The sequence below is a fragment of the Sander lucioperca genome, chromosome 19 (assembly GCF_008315115.2).
Source record: "Sander lucioperca isolate FBNREF2018 chromosome 19, SLUC_FBN_1.2, whole genome shotgun sequence".
Taxonomy (NCBI): domain Eukaryota; kingdom Metazoa; phylum Chordata; class Actinopteri; order Perciformes; family Percidae; genus Sander; species Sander lucioperca.
The window spans coordinates 15428914-15449720 of NC_050191.1; the positions used below are offsets into that span (position 1 = coordinate 15428914).

The window sequence follows — 20807 nt, forward strand, 5'->3', positions numbered from 1 at the left end:
AGTATCACATGGGGCACGTCTTGCAGCATCAGAGACGGTGCTGATGGAGGACAGAGTGAGAAAAGAGGAGGGCGGTTGATAAATGAAATTAAATCTTTATAGCCTGAAGCATCCATCTTCAGCAGAAATTAGATCTATCCTGAGGGACTGGTAAATTAAACTAGAGCAGTTATAAATCACTGACACATACATGTAGTAAGAAAGCCTGCAAGTTTTGGAGTGATCCACTGCAAACATCAAAACAAAACCTACAAAAGCCCCTGGGGAGATACAGGGGACTTTAAAACCAGATTATTGGGAGAAAAAAAATCTTGCACATGCTGTAAGAAATAAGAATTGCATTGTTTGATTATGAGAGAATTACAAGCATTATTGTATGCTGATTTGGTAGCGGGAGTACACAGGTGACATATAAAAGTCCTGCACAGTTGTGCACATTTAAGTACACTTGTGCGTTTACATATGAGACTTTATACTTTTACTGTATTGCATTTAATATCACATTGTTGGACTTTTTTCTTCACCACATTCATCTGATGTGTATGTATTCTTAGCAGAATAAAGGTTTTATGAGCAAACCACACAATAAGCTATAAAATGTAATGCCTTGCAATGCATTGTTAGATTCACCTTGGAGTGAGTGGAATCATCAGACCATCTCTTCATTGTAGATTCTACAACGTTATTATCAAATATAAAACATTCTAAACAATAAGAACATTTTTTAGACTAGAGGACAATTTCAAATGCAAGACTTAAATCGTAATTTAACACATTTCAAATAAGCTACTTTTATATTTATTATCCATCACTTCTACCATCCTCTTTCTCTTCCCCCCCCCCATCTTTCTCCTGTGGTTAACAAAGTCAAGTAACATCTCCTTTGACATGCAAATACACTTGGGTCAAGTTTAGCATGTTTGGCATTTTGGTGGTAATGTATTGAGACAGGTTTGTATCACAAAGAGATATGAAGCAGAATATTCTTGTGTTACACTTTTTGTGTAAAAACACAAATAAACAACATTCCTGGGATTTTTCTTCATCAATCTACATTGATGCTATCTTTTATTTCAAATTGCTCTAATTGGCCTAAATATATGCTCAAAAATTAAAAATGTGTTTTTAATCTCAAATTCAATCTCTCTCTGACATACACACACATAGTACATTATTCTTGATGATATGCTGACTCAGTGATCTATTGCCATGGTTGATAGTGTCTATCAGTGTGTGTGCGTGCGTGCGTGCGTTGTGTGCGTGTTGCTCATGGGGTGATGATGTTCAAGTTGAAATGTTAATTGCACATTGGGCCATGGACCACTTTGTGTGGAATTTTAAAATGCACAAAGACAAGACTCAAAGCCAAGTTCACACAGGCCTAGACTGAGGCTCCCTGCAGCTACACTAATACCAAAACCCAAACACACAGCGCATTAACACAAACACTTTGAATAGAAAAAAAAAACACACACACAGCTGATGAAATATAAAATGTTGGAAGTGAACACGTGGAAGTGGTGCACAGTAGCACCTTGACCTGAGTAACTATAAAATACATTTGATTTATCCTGTTGGATAAAGATAGGCTATCTATCTATATATATATATATATATATATATATATATATATATATATATATATATATATATATATATATATTTATCTGTAGTTTATTGTTGTTTTACTGTTTGTTTACTTTTTGTAAAAAATATTTAGCTAAAAGTCTATGTATATTGTTATTCTTATACTGTATTTTTTTCTATACCTCTTTATTTAAAGAGTGTTTTGTTTGTATGCTGCTAAAATCTGCTGCTGGATATTTAATTTCCTTGCGGGAGTCATCCCAAAAGGATCAATAAAGAGAAGTCTAAGTCTAAGTCTATCTTGAGTCAGACTCAAAGCAGCATTTATTAATTTCGCCACGTGTGCACTATGCAGTCATGTGAGCCCATGTTTGTGTAGAAATGTTGGTAAGTGCAGCTACAAAAATGACGACTTGCGACTTAACTCAGCCTTCTTTACATTTAAGATTTGACTGTCATATTTTGGCCATGGTAAAATGGCAACTGACTTGAGTTGTCTACGGCTACATTAGACTTCCCTCAATACTTCACTTGAGTTGTCTTGTCTTGAAAACAAAACTATTCTTAAAAAAAACTCAGAACAAACAAAAATCAATAAGACATTGTCACCGATTTCACACGTCAACGTGTGTCGCAGTCTATTTTTTACTGGTCGCGGTACAGGTGTTGGGGAGTGCTAACGTTATGTTACTGCATGTGTGGAAAAACGTTGTATAAAGTTTTTTGTGGCTCCAGAGAGAACTGTACGAAATGTAATTAGCTGTAACGTCGGTTGGGTCTGAATACTCCAAGTTTGAAAATGTAAAAAAAAAACTGGCGGTGTGGAGTTAGAAAGAAGTGAGCTTACCAGACCTCTGTAGCACGCTCCTTACCTCTGCTTGAGGCTAGCTAGCGACTCGAGGCTAGTCGTTAGGCCGGCACGTACGGGTACTTCGCTAAACGTCAAGGCCGCGCCCCCTTTTGGAGGACAGAAAACAGACAAGTCAATGCAATTTGACGTGTGTTTGGATCATAATTTTGACAAATTTGCATGGATTTATTTCTTTTTAAACAAATGTTTGTTTTATACAAATGTCTGTTTATTTTGTGAACTTGCCTGAACTTAAGCGTTCACGATACCTTAATAAATTGAGGTTGATGATCGCGACGGTGACAGCGCGATTCTTTTCGCGATTTTGCTTTATTGACTGTCCATTATGAGTCCGACAATGTTACAGGAGTGCAATGCTAGGCTACTCTTTTAAAGGCCTGAATTAGACTAGGAAACTGAGGCAGGTATTTTAAAGCATAGCCTATTTGTATTATAGTAAATAAATATAAATACAGAACATTTAACCTATAAAATAATTTTATTTTAATTTCTAGAAAGTGTGGGTTATAGGCAGTACAGTTGAAGTAATGGTAATACTGCCACATAGAGTTGTATTCAGTACTAGTTATATTTTAGCTGCAAACCAGGTATGGCTCCTGCTGTATTACTTTAACCACATTTTTAACTAGATTAGGATCATTGGCATGTGGAGATCTAATTTGATAAAACCGAACATCATCAGCATCCTCAAAATATCCACAGACACATGATGAGGAATGTCTGACACATTCAATGTACATCCAATATAAAGAACTCTCTGTTGAGCATTTTTTCTGAGTTACCTTGTTAATGTTATACACGGTCCACTGATCTTTACATGTGCAGTTCTCAGAGTCACTCCCTGGCTATATTACATGTGGTTTCACTCCGTTAGTATTATAGAGGGGGTAAATCCAACTCTGATGAGGTCCTGGATTGTTTATTAAGACTCCTTTCCCCAAAAATACTGCAAACTATTTTTAGCATGATCAAATAATGTCAATTAACATGACAGGATAACAATATAAATCTTAAATATGTAGGCAGTTGTCCACACAGACAGTATTACAATATTATTTTGAAAATGTAAAGCATAGTTGACAGCACTGATACTGTATTCTCCTACAGTTTATTAACCCAAACTGTTAAACAGAGGCAGCAGAGTAGAGCGCTGTGGTTAAACTGCTCTGCTCCCAGAAGTGCATGTGTTTAAACTGTGAATGTGAAGCAGAATGTTGCTTATCACTGAATATCCAAATCCTCATCAATACAATTTCCTATCACCTTTGTGGCACAAAATTATCTCAACACGTTAATGTCTGTTCAGTAAGACTACATGCTTCTCTTGTTGTAAAATTACAGAATTATTTAAGACACGCGTCTTGCAAGACACAAAACCAAGACAGATAACCACATTAGAGTTGCACAGTGTGTGTAGATAGATGTGTTAGTCAATGACCTTCAGCATGGCAGGCCCATCAGCAGAAATGTGGAGTGGGAAGAAGGATCTCGTTAAAGTGAAAGCCGTACCGGATACGTCATGGTCGCTACTCAATAAAACAGTAATGCAAGGGCACATTAGAGGCACAAAGCACGCACACACACACACACACACACACACACATACACAGTGGAAGAACGTTACAGTATCATTCACAAACAAATACTCTCTTTTTCACACTTGCTGTATTGTCCTCATGAGGGAAATGGAAATCCACTCCAGGACTTTGTCCAAATACAACCAACCTATTGTATTCTGCTGACCACAAGCATTAAAATACAAACCAGAATATATTTGGTAGCAAAGATCATCAGTCTGCTTAAATGTGATGAGATGATAGAGAGTTTTGAGAAGGGACAGCCATCCAAACCATAGATAGATATGACAATTGGCTGCATTAGCTGAAACTGCAAGAATCTCTAAGTTTTTGGCACAAGCGATATCACTTCATCAGCTACAGCTTGCAAGTCCCCAAATGGATAATAGGTATCTACGGAAAACATTCCCACAGGACTTCCAGTTGATACATGGACTGCATATTTTTTTAAATGCAACAGTGAAATGGTGGGAAGTGTCTTGTTTTTTAGAGACAGGGTGAGTTAAAGAATGTGGCCCTGAGGGTTGATGTCTGGCGTGGGCACAGAGTGAGAGCTCGCCCAGACACAGCAGGGGGTTGACACATTCATACTTTGCTAGAAGAAGCGAATTAAGGAGTTTGCTCCAAAACAGGATGGGTAAAAGATGACAGCTGTTTGCATAATGATTGTTGGACTAAATATTGCATATGATGTAAAACAGACTTTTACTCAGAAAACTGTAATATTAAGACAAAACCTCTTAAATGCTGAGTAATACACATTTATTTCCCCAAAATGATATTACACACCTTTGAACTAGACTATAACATGTAAAGTAGTTTAACTATTACTGTATGCAATACATAAGTCATACTGAACAAATTGTTAACTTAACCAGGGAGGAATGTGGGTAGTATTCTTACAAACTCAGATAAACTGAGCTTTAACAAAAATAGTAACGCTTCTCTCAATAAATGCAAATGAATCTTAGCATTTATCCAGAGCATCATCTATTCACTCATGGCCAGTTTGGAGGCACTTGTTGCCTCCAAGTTCCCATCAAGTACAGTGCCCAAAGCACACAGATGGTAGTTTCATTATATTTAGCAAAAAGACCCAGAAACCAACCAGTACTCCTATACTGGAATACGAGACCCACTTGGTATTTTACTTTAGTAATGCACATTTATAAACACATTGCAAGTCAACAAATTAGCAGACCCAGGAGCAGCTGCCTGCTTTGCCCAGTTGGTAATCCAGCCTGGGATCATTTGAGCCATTTTTTGAGTTACACTCACACAGACATCAAAGTGACCTGTCCTTGGTACTGAAATTAGCCAGTCTATTAAATAGGAGTGCTTAAACTGCTTAAAGAGCTCCAACAACTGGAGGCTTCAACAGATGAAGACAGAAGCTCAACATAAATAACTCCAACCTGACAAAATGGGGATTTTCCAGCACATTACAAAGCGATGACGAAGCCCCCTCCTCATCAACACCAAGTACTCAAATCTGTCATCAGCTCAAAACAAGGGGCTTCAGTCTCACACACACACTAAATATGCCGATAGAGCACTACTGTATAAATGGTAGCATTCCTGCAGCCTCGGCTGTAGTTAAATGCCAGAGAATAACAGACTTAGCAGGTGTGGAATGCCAGCTATGACAGGCACACACATGTATGTTGGCTCCATGTTGCAAACTGAAACACCTCATAATGACAGATGCCGCACCCTGGGGTGCTGCTGGGGGCCCCGACCGTTGGCTTTCAGGCACGCTTCCAACACCACTGGAGGAGTAAAGCTGCACTCAGGTAGAAAAAAACAGAAGAAAATGATGAAAGCATTCAAGTTTTAATATGTGAGCGGAGTGAGAAAGAGGAAGCTTTCTTTGGTTGTGACAAAAATTAGTTTGTATTGCAGCATCACAGGGTAACAGGAAAAGAGCGCATGTGTCCAAACAACAGATGGATTGAGCCACATCAATTGCTGGGTGTGAAAACACAAACACACAGTTTTGGAGTAAATAAAAGGTTTATTTGAAAGGCACTCACGTTTGAGAACCAAATGTTTAACAAACAGTTGTAAATGAGAACCAATTTTTTTCAATGAAATGTGTTTGCTCCGCACTGGTTACATCATGTTCAGTTTAGACTTTGTACAATAAAACTGTAACAATTTAGTGACACCCGTCATTTCTTTGAGATGTGGTCAGGACACACAAACACTGGATGTTAATCACATGGCTAATTGAAACAAGATTACAAGTTGGCCAGCAGCTGACAATGTAAGTTTCAGCTGTGTGAATGCAAACCCCAATCTGAGCATGAAATGTAAAATAAAGTTATATAGAGAAATTCAGACCACCTTCACCAACATTATAAAGTAATTGTAAACGTTTCTGAAACCTTCAGAGAAAATAGCAGAAGTGCTATTTCACACAGCAAATGCCATATATGTAATGAGCTGTTAAAGGCTATTGTTTAAGTCATTAAAGTAAGATTCAAGATTAAAAAAAACAAACAGATGTGACGACTTCTGAAGTGCAACATACTAAAAGTCAAACTAAACTTGTGTTAAAATGCATCAGGATGCATCACCTCTGCTAAAACAATTTCAATTTTGAGCTTTCTCAACACATAACAGGTAATACTTGAACAATATCTCAAAACTGTCTTTAAACTGATGATTCTAACTTGTGTAACTTTTCACTCCAGCAGCTTGGACATTCAGCAGCATCCAGCAGGTTAGGACATTTAGAGCTTACATGAACACCATAATGGCTTTTTGCGCGTACAACAGCAATTTAGTTAATAAATACACAAGCTCTGCCCATTTCAGTTTAAAAGCTTAAGCGATGTATAAAAAAAAGGCAGCACCGTTTTAAGACATTTAAGTAACGTTTTCACACAATAAAAAAGGAAATTATAAGTTGATGTAAACACAACGTAAAATTCAAGATGGTTTTAAAACTAACTCTTACATACTCAGAAAACATTATACAGAGGTAAAGCATAAACATACTGCATATATGATATAGACAATATGGCTGTAGAAGGTCATCTTTGGCATATCACACAGATGTTCAAATACAGCATTGAGCAAATTCTCCAGTAATCTTTTCCCCCCCCCAGAGCATATTAATGTAATGTGTAGAGAGTTTGGGCTGCTGGGAAGTAAGAAAGCATTTCCTGTCAAAGATGCAGGGGATGGATGCGTCTGATGGTGCACACGAGAAGTTGAGGATCCTGAGAACAGAACAGGAAGCCTGGGAAAAAAACAGAAACAGGATGATCATTTTAACTGTGTGTGTAAGTCAGAGTAGAGTGTAGCCTCACAGACTGGAGCCTTGGCACTGAGTGAATGAGGTAGTAAACTAAAAACTCCAGGGAGGAAATAAAGTCTAGTTATAGAGACAATAGCTGCTTGTAAAATATTTATAATGACACAATGGATGCTCCCTCAGATGGCTGGAATGGTATATTCTATGTTGATGTGTATGAGAGGATACCTGTGAGAATAGCATTTATTGAAGCATGCTCAGAAGAGCCCAGTGATCTCCTCTGTGACCGGGTCCAGGTCAATGTCATAGAAACAGGGTCGGGTTGGCAGGCCAGGCATGGTGCTCATCTAAGGGAAACAACAAAAGCAGAGGGTAAGTATTTCATTGGCAGGCAGCGTAAGAGAAAATAACTCATGATAGTCAAAATCCAGCTGTAATCAAACAAATGTTTTAAATGATGCTTTTGTTTCAAAGTTGTTGGGTCCAATTAAATATGGTTTAAAAAAACTAGCCACTGCAGGATTGGCTGAACATTTTGAGGACTAAAACGATCCCCTTAATGTTATGTGATTTGAAATATTTTCTTTTTCAGCTCAAATGCAATGTATCATAAGACACAAAAAAAGCACACAGCAAACATTTTTTCGGATCCTTCTTGTGCTGTTCCATTTTAGTGTGCTACAGTCTCCTGGGAGGACACCGTGACTGATATTTGTTCACAACATGATTTTATATGTTGAATAAAGGTGAAAAAAACTCTCTTACACTGTGTAATTAATTATATTTATAAACAAAACAATGCAGCTACACTGGAATATGCTGCACAATAAATGTATTAAAAAATATAAACTGATACTGAAATAAATCATTGCTCAAATGAGCATAGTCTGTCCGTAAAACAAAGACACTGTATATATTTAAAGGCAATTAAGCACTCTTGAAAGGTGTACAAATGTACAATTAAACTCACCACAAATGAACTGAAACCGGGCATTGCTAAATTAATTTAATATTAGCAGCTGATTCATATTTTGTGCACGTCTTTAAACAGGAGTCTCATAAAAATGTCAGTGACATCAGAACCAAATAAGAAGATTACAATGTAGATAATTACTTAAACCTCATATTAAAGCCTTTGCCATAACACAGATGTTCTACAATCCGCTCAATAAGATCAACCACTACAGGTTCAATGACTATAATCAAGACTCATTTAACTCTGGGCAGACAGATGATCAATGTGTGGACAACCTTCACTTTAGCAGTGATGAATTTAGCCATAGACAACGGTGGCTTTGTTCTCACTGTCGTCAAAGTACAGATAACAAAAGGCTACCTCACAGATATGAGACAAAAGTTAAGAGGCTATATACATAGTCATAGTGGCAATACTGACTACCGCTCTGATGGATCAATGGTTGTTACTGCCAGAAGAACGGGGTATGGAGAAACTCAATGAGTTTGGATTTTCTCCAATAAGTAGCTAAAAGAAGTTGCATTTTATATCTAAAATAGTGAAATAGCCAAAAAGATAAATTATAGAAAGTTTACTACATGAAGGTCTGAGGACCGAAACGTTATTAAAGTGAGTGTGAGTGATTTTTTTGGTTCTTTCAAATTCAGAGTTTTTAATCCTACACACTTGTGGCATTGTGGAAACTCCTAATACTTACAGTAGCTTTCCTACACTGATGATAATCAAGTGTGTGAAGCTTTGATGATCATGTAATAATGAAAATTATTTCCGAAATTGGTGGATTTACTACCTCTATATGGGTATAAAAAACGGAAAGTGGGATAGAAAAGCACACAAGAAGTTGGGTCCAGACAAGTTTAATGATAGCCAGACAGAGTCCTCTGAGAGTATGGAGAAACAAAGGGGTACCTTTAATCCAAGAGTGGGCTTGTGAGATGGCGAGAGTAGCAGCATTTGAAAAAATGTCATACAAACGGTTTGCAAGATTAGGTGTTTACACAAAAAATGGGGGAAGTATCTAAGCTCTTTGGAGGGCTCCTAGGATGCCATGTACTGGGGATAGACGTATGCAATGTGCTTACAGAGTTATCATATACTGTATACATAATATGTTTATTTGGTTTACAGTCTGTTGTTTATTTTGTTATTTCATTGTATGGCTATTATTTCATCTTGTCTTAAATTATGTATAGGTAGGTGGTGATGTCGGGGGGGGGGGGATGTGTACGATGTATGTTTTGTGTTAAAAATAAAATGTTATCGTTCTGTTTTGAGACAGATTCAATAAGAACAGAAAAAAAGCAACTGACAGTGGAAATTCTTCCTAATGAAATTTGCGACGTGAACAGGAGGAGCATGTGAGTCAACGAGACCAGATATCCACAGCATATGCTATGGTTAACAGTGTAATTGAAGGCTTTTTTATTTGGTTTAGGTGCCAAAACTAATCTGAATCTAACATTTCAAGTCAATAAATGTGCAACTCCAGTGTTTGTTGTATGGCAGATAAAAAGAAGGAATTGTTTAGCACAGTACAATTCCCATCCAAGCTGAAAACTAAATTATCTCTCTCATTAGACAGGGAGCAACATTCTTTGCGTGCCTCCTTCCTTCTGATCCAGGGCCAGTGTTATGGGCCCATTAGTGAAAATGAGACAGGGGGAAGTGACCAGCCAATTTCCTGTCTGAGGAAACGTGGCTCTGCATGTAAACGAAGAGGCAAAATGAGGAGTACATGCTTACATAATCCGACAGAGAGGACGGTAACTGCTCACTCTCATTGTGGGCTGTTACATGACCCTGCGCTGACCACGTCCATCAATATGACTCAGACTATGAGCAGACTTAACGGAATTCAATATCAATGCGTCACATTTTATTTTAATGGATGCATTAAGATTAAGAACAATGATGGCAAAGGGATTGCTAAATTCCTCATTTTAGTGTGAGATCACAATGTCCGAACACTATTGCATGATGTCACTAATGAAATTGCTCAGAGGGAGAAGCTATTTCATGGGCCCCTGGTGGCGGAATTAAAAGTCACTTTAATTTTTCCCATGGACGATGTTAGGTGACTCACAGTTGAAGCACAATCTACGGCTCTACCTGTTGGATCATCAGTCCAAAAGACTAAACTGCGTTAGAAAATATCTGGTTCTTTGATGGAAAGTCAAAGGTACAAGCATGTGTATATAAAGAGTAAAGGGAGAAGTTAGTTACGACTCCCAGGGTGCATTTAGGCAAGAAACATCATAAGGACTATAACTCTCAGATCACAGGAAGATATGACTCAAAACTTCTAAACTCACTCAAAAGAATAAAAAAAACAGCTTTAAAGTAATTTGATTCTCAAAATTATCTTAGCCCTTTGGTATAAAGCATCAGGCAGCACATTTAAATATGAAAAGATGCTAAAATGTGAAGACTAACTGTCAAGGTTTTGGAAAGCAACAAAGGATGCACTGTTCTGCTGGTCCTCCTCGCCAGCCTGAGAACAAGTTGGCAATCGCAAAAACACACAACACTCTGTGGCTAAAGTTGGAAACTCCACTCAGCCAAATAAGTCCCTCTATTATGCCCAAACACAATGCGTCTTTGTCAGGGGAAACCCTAGAGGAGACAATGTAGCTAGATTTCTACCCCCCACTGATTCTGTAGAAGAGCCTCGGTCAACAATAGCAGAGTTGCTACAGACGAGGACTGAGGAGATTATGAAATTGTGACATTTAAGATTAAATGCCCATTAGAGGGAGATAAATGTTAAAATTGCAGTGTGAGAGTAAATATAAAAAAAAACTATTTATATCTACAATTGTGAAAATTAATGGATAAAATTACCCAGTGACTAAAAAAGGTGGAGTTACATTGAAGAGTTCAAGGGTCTCGTTTGAACTCTCCCCTGTGAAAGTGAATTTCTTCCCTAAGGCAGCACTTTGAACTTCATGTGACAAGATGTAAACATCAGACACTCTCAGAGTCTTGTTTAGGACTCAGTTCAAGTGTGACTAAATAAATCTTCAGCACTCACACAGAGAAAAATTAGTGCTGTCAGTTAAATGCGTTATTAACGGCGTTAACGCGAACCCATTTTAACGGCTTACTTTTTTTTATTTTGTGAGATTAACGTTCTTTTTGGCCTAGCAAACTTTGTAGTTTTTTTCACATGCTGTTGCAACAACTAGTAACGTTAGAAAAACTACAACACCACACCGGATGTAGCTAGACCGGAAACAAAACAACGGGCACGCCGCACACACTTGTTTGGGCTTGTGAGCCGGCCAAAGAGTAGTAGGCTAACGTTATGTTTTGAGTGCGTGGCGAGCGCGAGACGCCGAAATGGATGCCAATAAGATTCTGAATGGAAAGTTTACTTTTAAAAAGTTGCCAAATGGTTCCATTGACAAGACCAAAGTGCTCTGTGTGTTTTGTCGTTGTGAACTGAGCTATCATCGCAGCACGGCCAGTCTGAAATACCACTTGATGGCCAAGCACACAGCTGATGCGAATTCTCCCACCCCTCGTCAAAGCCAGGCGACAAACGCACAAAGCAAGCCGATCCACTTTTCCATGTTGATAAGAGCATTAAAATGAGAAAAAATAATTGGACAACAAGAAATCTAGGGACATTTAGAATAGATAAAAATATGCGATTAATTGTGAGTTAACTATGACATTAAAGGCACTTAATCGTGATTAAATATTTAAATCGTTTGACAGCACTAAGAAAAATATATTGATACAACTGCAGTTTCGATGCACAGGGACAGAGCTTCAAATTTGGGCACTGTAACTCGTTTATCCATCTCTGCGTCAGATTAACTGGAACTGAAGTAAAACTACAGTTGAAGTACAGGTCAGTTTCAAAAGTAAAAACATGGCTGGATTTACTGAGCTCGTTGGTCTTTGGCTCAATAACATGATCAAAGTTGGCCAACATGAATTAAAGTCTACTTTTGTCTTGTGTGCTTTATCTTATAGATGCAATCACGGCCCTTTAAGCGATCTACAACTTGTTTAACATTAACCAGTTGTGACCATGTGGAATATCCAGCCATGGAGGGGGGAATTCTATAAATCGGAACAGTTTTGGGTTTAAAGATGCAGTGGAGGCAGCTCTAACTGGATATAAACTCTAAAGAGGTCTATTGTTCTGCTTACGACCTCTCCCTCACATATCTGAAGCATGACATCAGCCCCTTCCTGATTCTTCACCCTGTAAAGACCCTTCACCCCCTCTTCTCACACTCACACCACCTCAGGAGTTTTGTTGGTGAGATCTTTCTACCCTTTGGGAGTCATGTGTGACCTGAGAGTTTGTCAATGTTTGACAGATTTCATTATAAAAAAAGCAAAACATACACAGCATATTATGAAACAGCAATGTAAAAAAAAAATGAACAAAATACTACCTTTAATCAAATTTAATGAACTGATTATTGCTTCATGAGACAGTAGAGAGCATGTTGATGCTCAGTCCTGCCCCCTTTACATGCTAGCCTCTGTGCCACTTGCCTCGCTCAACACATTTTTCTTTCAACATCCTTTCTAGAAATCTGAAACATGATACTGGGGTTTTCTGTCCAGCTTCTAGTGCGCATCTAGAACTACTGTAGAAGACAGTAAAATGTGAGAACCATGTCATTATAACCAAATAACCATTTTAAAAATCGTTGTCTGGCTGAGGCTTGAAAATATCTATGGATCAGTCTGGCAGACGGAGGCTAAGCCAAGGAGTTCAAAGTACAATTTGGAGACTTCCTTTGGCTTAGGAGTCACAGTTCAAGGGTTGTCAACGTGCCAGTGGCTCTGCGGGTCACAGCAGATCAAAGGCAAGGTTGGGAGACTTTGGGAGACGCCACACCAAGACACTGCCATGCCTTCCCAGCATGCCCGGTGCTTGACACCTCTGCCTCATCGTATCAAAGCCTTTCCCTCAGGGCACACTGGTGAAACCACAGGAGGCAAAATGCTTAGGAATCTGCTTCCTTCCTGCCCGGCCCATCATCAACCAAGAGGCTCCAGCTCACCTCTAACCAGCTCAGTATTGTGGTTGTCAGTAGAAGCAAATATAAATTGTCGTTTAGAGACAAAATCAGGGGAAGAAGAAGGAATAGGAGAAATGGATACAGCACCTGCACGATCCTATGTGGGGATCCTAAGAGGGCTGTCAGGACCAGGAGTCATGAACATAAAGTTTGCCATAGCTCTTGAGAGATGCTTGAATTAAGATGCAAACCAGACAAAAAAAGGAAAGTCTGTGACTCAGCTTCACTGCAACAAACCACCACAACATCAACATAAAATATCACAGAGGTTGTGATTCCCAGAAGTAATGATTGGGCTTTAAATAAGTTAAGTTAATTAGTATACCCAGAATTAATGTCTATCCACGACCTTGAGAAATCAAAGTGAGCAGCTGGAGCCATCAGTGTTTGAGCTGGATATTAACAGTAACGGGGTAAAGGAAGGAAGCCAAGCTGTACAAATTAGATTCAATGTGCTTTAAGTAGCCATTTATAACTGCTTTGTCACTTTGAGACCAGGCTACAGAGAAAACATGACGTTTCAACGCATACCCACAAAAACACCGAAATACATCCGTACAGACAAACGCACAAGAAAACATACATGAGGCTGTGTGCACAGGGTCCAAATGTAAGCTCATCATAAACACTTTGCTATGATTCCCTGTGTGGCAAAAATGCAATGGTTCTCAGCCAAAACACTTATTAAGCCCTCAGGGTGAAGCCTAACATGTTCCAGATTTGACTTTAAACCTACAATAACCGATTTGTTTTGGCCATTTGGGAGCAGTGAAATGACGTTTTGAACACAACATTGACATATCATCATCTTGTTGATATGATGAACTTGTTAGCAAACAGCTGCTTATTTACTCCAGCAGTTACGGAGCAACTTTATCATTCATTTGGGAGTCGTGTTTCTGTCCATCTGATAAATGTAAGTCCAACATTCACTCTCCTGTTAGTTTTGTTTTTGATCTCTACCAACAGGGAAATTTGGCTCTTTCGCTGCTATACACTCCATTATGTTCACCAGCTAGTCTCTAACAGTGTCTGTCTGATGTTTTGTGCTAAGCAGGAAGTGTAGAATTTTTTTAGGGCTGTCAAAATAACGCGTTAAAAAAAATAAGGCAGATTAATCCATTCCATATTGAGGTTTGACCCGGAGCCGTTCTAGCCACCATTGGACTGTAAAATGAAGGAGGGAGACGAAAATGTGCTGCCTGGATCATTGATTGGAACATTTATTTGTAAAAAAAATCTTCTTCCTGCCAACCCTGGCTACCGAAATCTGGTGCCACTGATATGTCTGCGCTTCTCTCTGATGCTCTGAAGACGATACAGGTAACACAAACACCGCTGCATGTAACGCTAGTTAACACTATACTCAACAGCAGCTAACGTTAGCTTACCGCTAGCTAGTAGCTGGATTAAAAATGGTTAAAATGCTGACAGCTAACGCTAAATGTGTAAAGTTTGACTGTGTTTTACTGTAGAGGATTCAACACCGGTATGTAACAATCTGCAGCTGCCGTCGGAGAAACAACACAGACGGTGCCTTCAATGAAACTGGTAAACTACAGCCTCGTGGTGCATTTGAAGTTATTGTAAATGTCCTTTTCCCATCTGGTGGTTGTTTTTGTCGTTCAACAACAATTTACTAGTGAAATAAGTTATTGTTATTGTTATACATTATTATTAAATCATTTAATTTTGACCATATGGCCTTAGCAATAAACAAGCCTTCTTTAATGTCACCAACTGTTGTTTAGTACCCTTTTTTTTTCTTTTCTTTTTTTACTTTCTTAAAAAGTATCTTCAGGCACTGTTAATTATGTATGCGATTAATTTAGATTAATTAATCACAGAGTATGTAATTAATTAGATTAAACTTTTTAATCAATTGACAGCCCTAGTTTTTTTGTTTGTTTTTTGGGCAATTTTGGCCTTTATTTTGATAGGACAGCTGAAGACATGAAAGGGGAGAGAGAGGGGGGAATGACATGCAGCAAAGGGCCGCAGGTCGGAGTCGAATCCGGGCCCGCGGCGTTGAGGAGTAAACCTCTATATATGGGCACCTGCTCTACCAACTGAGCTATCCGGGCGCCCGTAGAATCGTTTTTTAGAGATTTGTGCTTAAGTCAGTTGCCTGCTGTGGCAACAAACAATGCTATGAAAGCAGCAGAGGCACAATATATTTTAAGTTCCACAAGTTATTTCTGCTCCATCCACATACATACAAATCTTTGTTCTACAGCCAAATATGAAGGTGGTCCGGGTACACTTCAATGTATTGCACAGTACAGTATGTAGTATTTTACTGTATGTAGTCTACAGCTCCCATAAAGTGTTTGCTCTTAACAATGATGGCACAAACACATTAGATACACAGTAAAATTACAGTATATGCGTTTATCACATCTATTTGTAGATCCAGTCACTTTCAAAAAGCTCTGACTGTGAACTATAATGCACAAAGACTGAAGTTAGCATTAGCCTTCTGCTCTGAACTGTTGCAGACTACAGTTACGTACCGTTCCAACAAGTGGGAAGATGAAACCAGCCCCAATGCTAGCACGAACATCTCGGATTGGCAAAACGAATCCAGTGGGTACACCCTTCTTGTCAGGCATGTGGGACAGGGACAGGTGAGTCTTGGCCATGCAGATGGGTAATGAACCATAGCCCTGGTTTCAGGAAAAAGAAAACAAGAGCAGTGGTTAATATGTGTGTGGGTGTGTATTTGTGTAAGTTAGAGAGAAAGTAAGACACGGAGACACAGAGAAAGGAGATGAGCTGCATGAGTCCCGTCAGTGTGTGAGTCAGTTGCTATTGCAGCAGCAGTGATCTCACCTGTTGATTGTAGTAATCTATCTTGGCCTTGGCCTCTGGAGACAGCTCAATGTCATCAGCTCCATACACTTGTTGGGCGATTGTTCTGATCTTCTCCACTATCGGCATCTATGGGAAAGACGGTAGACCAGAGACAGGTGGAAAGATATGAGCACTCCAGTCAAAGGGAAATAATTGAGGAAATTAGATTTAGTGAATACACATCCGTATGACGTCAGGGTTAATAAGAGCTACACAGAGTGAATTAAATAAAAAACTCATGTTTGACTTTTATTGTTTGACTCATACTAGAGACTGCATTCCTTTATTCTCCTCTGCTCTCTGCAGTCAAAAACAAACCATTACTATTTGACGACCCTTGCACACAGGAAGTGGCACACCATTGTGTCAACAGGGCCGCACAGCATATGAACTATACAGTATATATACAGTATATATGTATACACACACACACACACACACACACACACACACACACACACACACACACAACACAACTATATATATATATATATATATATATATATATATATATATATATATATATATATATATATAACCTTTTAAGTGAATTTGGAGATCTGCCCTAGATTGAGGTATTTTGTTTTGGTTATCTCACTTGATGACCTGACAAGCCTCCTAAAATGTTGCTTATCAGGGAATATTATTTTTTTAAATATACCATTTATAATGCCAGAACTATGGCTTAGTGAGTTTTCTCTTCCTCCTAAGACATGTTGAACTTCATTCCACCAGGCAAAAGACCCCTAATGTTATATTCTCAAAGCCCACCCCCCACTCAAAATATGTTTTGCTTATAATTACTTCACTTTGGTGTTTGAGTTTTGTATGTGCAGAGTTTAACATAAGAAGTAGCAGACATCTTGGCCGCTTTTAAAAGGTATAGTGTTATGTTTGGCAATGATACTCAATACAGGAAACATGACGATGCACAACATTTTTATTTATTCTTCAGGTTTTCGTTTCTCTTTTAAAAGTGTTGTTAATGGCCACAACGAAAAAAAGGGCCCTCATTTATCAACCTAACGTAAAAGATTGCAATATAAGCCTGTATATTACTATTAAGGCTATAGCATATGTCAAAGATGTATAAATGAAGTAAACTTCAGCTGGAGTCCGATTTACCACGGCAACACTATGCACTGCATCAGTGATCTCTTTCCATTCCACATTCTTTCTACAGCCTTTAATCCCAGTTTTCAGGCTGCCAAATAGTACACACATTGGTGCAAATGAACCTGAGACATCAGGGTTTCAATCTCCACCTCTGAAAAGTGCCGCTTCTCAGCCGGATTACGTCTCGCCATGTCATAAATTGTAGGGGCGAGGCCTCAATACCGAGAATATATTGGGGCGTGAAATTTAAATTACGATCGTTTCCAGCCGCTGCATTTATCAATGTCAGACCATTCTTACGCTCTGAAGGTTGATAAATGAGGGCCCTTGTCCAGTAGTTCAATTTTTGAAATACAAATATTTATATATTTATAGATTCAGGATTTTTCTTTAAGGAAAAATTAGTGTAATTTAACTTTACTGTGGAAAATTCTTATCAGACACAAATTATTATTATTATTTTCATGTCTTAAAAATTGTCTGGAAGGGATCTTAAATAAAATAAAATGCAGATTTTCCATCTAGAGTATCTGCTCTCACCTCTATGTTGTACAGGAACTTGAAGTGGCTGGGTCTGCTGGCAGCCTCATTCACAGCTTGGGCCAGCTCTAATGAACCCCGGCCACCCTGGGACCAGTGGTGACATGGCACAGCATTAGATGCTCCACACTCTTTTGCTATCTCACACACAAGGTCAATCTCCGCCTGGGTGTCTGTCCTAAAGGATCACCAAGGGAAACGTTAGCAGTGCTTGTTGATTAATTACGTATTTAGAGACAAAACGGACTATCCCATTACTACTCTTAAGTCCATTAATGACTGTATGCATCTTACTTGAAGACATTGAGTGCCACCACAACTGGTACCCCGAACAGCTGTGCTATTTGGATCTGCTTCCTGAGATTGCTACGGCAACCCCCTGCAACAAGACTCAGATTCTAGAGGAGAAAGAGACAGGAACAAGGAACAAAAATGAAGAACAAAGTTTAGAAATGTATTATTGTTAACTCAACTCAAACGGCTCGACTGCTCGCTGGTCGTTCAGGGCAAGGCTCGGAGCAACACCCTTCCCTACTATGGAAAAACCGTAATAGAATAAGACTGGTAGTATCCTACTGTGTGCAGTTATGGATTTATCATTCTCACATTGTATACTACCGAGTGCAGAAGTCCAGCTACTCCAGAGCACATTAATAGCATATTGTGCAGCAAACTCCAAGTTTGGCTGCAGTAATCCAATATTTCACTCTCTGTGTGTGTGTGTGTGTGTGTGTGTGTGTGTGTGTGTGTGTGTGTGTGTGTGTGTGTGTGTAGCCCCAGGCTCAGAGCAGAAAGGCCATACAGGTCCCATAAAGTCATTTCCATGGCTCTGTTTTCCCCAGTACTTCTGGTTCTCATTACAGGCTACACAATTAACTTATACTGCTTCATTATTTACTCAGCTGAACCTGCCTGAAAGACCAGTGAGTTTATATATACACACACACACACACACACACACACACACACACACACACACACACACACACACACACACACACACACACACACACACAAAGAGTTTGATAAGTGTTATATTGTGTGAACTGTGTTGCACCAATGTGTCCTGATCTCTCCCATCTTTACAGCAGGTCGGAGCTGTAAGGGGCCCCAAGGACATGTTGGGAATGTCGAGGGTAAGGCTATTAAGGCAGTTCACTCAAAAACACAACAAACAGGCACACCACCAAACAGTGTTATGTTAATGAGCACATGATTGTTTTATAATTGGAGCCTTGCATTGGTCAATGAGTTTAAATATTTTCTTGGAAACATCCTGACCTTTACGACTAAATGTAATGGCACAGGCTCAGTCAATTTTCTTTTATTTGATTGGAAGTAATTGTTACCTAACCCTACCCCAGACTCAAACAAAAAAAAATTACACGTTGTCATGTCTCCCTCTTGTTTATCTTTTTGTCAGAATGGCTATGCTTATTATGTTTTGTGTACATTTGTGTGTATTTATGCATATTTATATGGCTCATACCTCATCAATGTACTCTTTGGGAAGAGGTGCGCCTGCCGACACCTGAAAACACACAAAGATGACAAATAATCACAGACACTTCAGTCATAAATCACATTCAGCAATAAATTATTTTTGGACAGCTTTATTTGACCACATGGAGAACTTAGCCCATTAAAGTGCATTAAAAGCTTCATGCAACCTTGTAATGTGTCTTAGTAGGGTGCAATGTATACATCTCTTGTTTATCTATGGATATGCACAAAGACAACTTTCAGTTATTGTATTAATTAAAGTTTTACTGAGTTACAGTTCTTTAACAGCACAGCAGTTGTTTTCATGACCATTTAAAGCACTGTTTATGTGGGGTAATTGAGAATGTGTACATAACAGTGTCGCTAGTTAAGACGTGAAAGCGTCTATGCCATTGATAGTTTAATTCTACAACATCAGAGAAAATGTGTGGGTGAAAGCCAGGCTGTCTGCGATGTTTTGTTGACTATGTTGTGTCAACTTACATTTGGGCCACCACCGTGCATCTTTAACGCTCTGACAGTTGCAACTAGCACCACCACATTTGGCCTCAGCCCTGAAGCCCGACATTTGATGTTGAAGAACTTCTCCATGCCGATGTCTGCACCAAAACCAGCTTCTGTCACTGTGAGGAAAGAGATTTCCATTTCAAAAATTAATATTTCTAACAACAATCTATTGAGTGCATGTTAAGATTCTGGCCAGCATTCAAACATTGCATACGCAGACAGTGATCAAGCAGAGGTTTTTTTTACCCGTATTTTGTTTGTGCTCTTCAAGTTAAGACTTAGGAATTGCCAAATAAACGATCTGCACCGTACCACAACTGCAGCAGCAGCACTTGGAGAAATTAAAATAGGTAGTGAGGTTCATGGTGATAGCTGACATGAGCTGACCTAATTTTGAGCTAGTCCTCGGTCTACATTCATCATATTCTCTCTACCTTAACCCTAATACCTTTTCGAACCATATTTGTCAGTGGAACAACTTTATATACATAGCCCTGAGTTGAGTCAGAAATCTTTAGCGAATCATGGAAATAAGAGGTGAGTCTGACTGGCTTTCTGTCTGAACAGCAACACTGTATTGAGTAATGGGTTCACTATAAGGGCTCTCAAAGAGACAGGGCGCATCTGATATGGGCGGCCCTACACACAGGCCTCTTGAACAGGCTCCAAACACAGCAAATAGTCGACCAGGAATGACGGCCTTGTTAAGATAAGGTTTTGTGTTACTTATTGAGTGTATGTGTGTGGGACTGCTCGCATATGTGTGGCACCATTGTACTAAAACACTTGCTGTTTGGACAAAGCTAGAATTTTAGAGGAAGATTTTCACGCCTAACTATTGTGAGGTTTTTAAAGACTCCAGGTGTATTTTGCTTCATCTAGTGCAGCCTGGTGGGAAAACTATAATTTGAACTCTGGATTGGGGGAAATAAACTGCACATACACCACCAAAAAGGTGAATATGCTT

At 39.0% G+C, this 20807-nt stretch overlaps 1 protein-coding gene across 3 annotated transcripts in view; it reads right to left on the reverse strand.

Annotated features, from left to right (window-relative positions):
• Positions 1-6029: 6029 nt before the first annotated feature.
• The window catches only part of mthfd1l (methylenetetrahydrofolate dehydrogenase (NADP+ dependent) 1 like), a 38976-nt gene continuing 24198 nt past the window's right edge, over positions 6030-20807 (reverse strand). For all 3 annotated transcript variants that reach the window (XM_031322151.2, XM_031322152.2, XM_031322153.2), the window contains 8 exons: positions 19817-19956; positions 19320-19361; positions 18125-18228; positions 17831-18008; positions 16154-16261; positions 15835-15987; positions 7526-7644; positions 6030-7282 (listed from right to left, as the gene is read on the reverse strand). In XM_031322151.2, the coding sequence (XP_031178011.1) occupies positions 7555-7644; positions 15835-15987; positions 16154-16261; positions 17831-18008; positions 18125-18228; positions 19320-19361; positions 19817-19956 (815 nt within the window). In that variant the 3' untranslated portion in view covers positions 6030-7282; positions 7526-7554. The remainder of the gene's footprint in view (positions 7283-7525; positions 7645-15834; positions 15988-16153; positions 16262-17830; positions 18009-18124; positions 18229-19319; positions 19362-19816; positions 19957-20807) is intronic.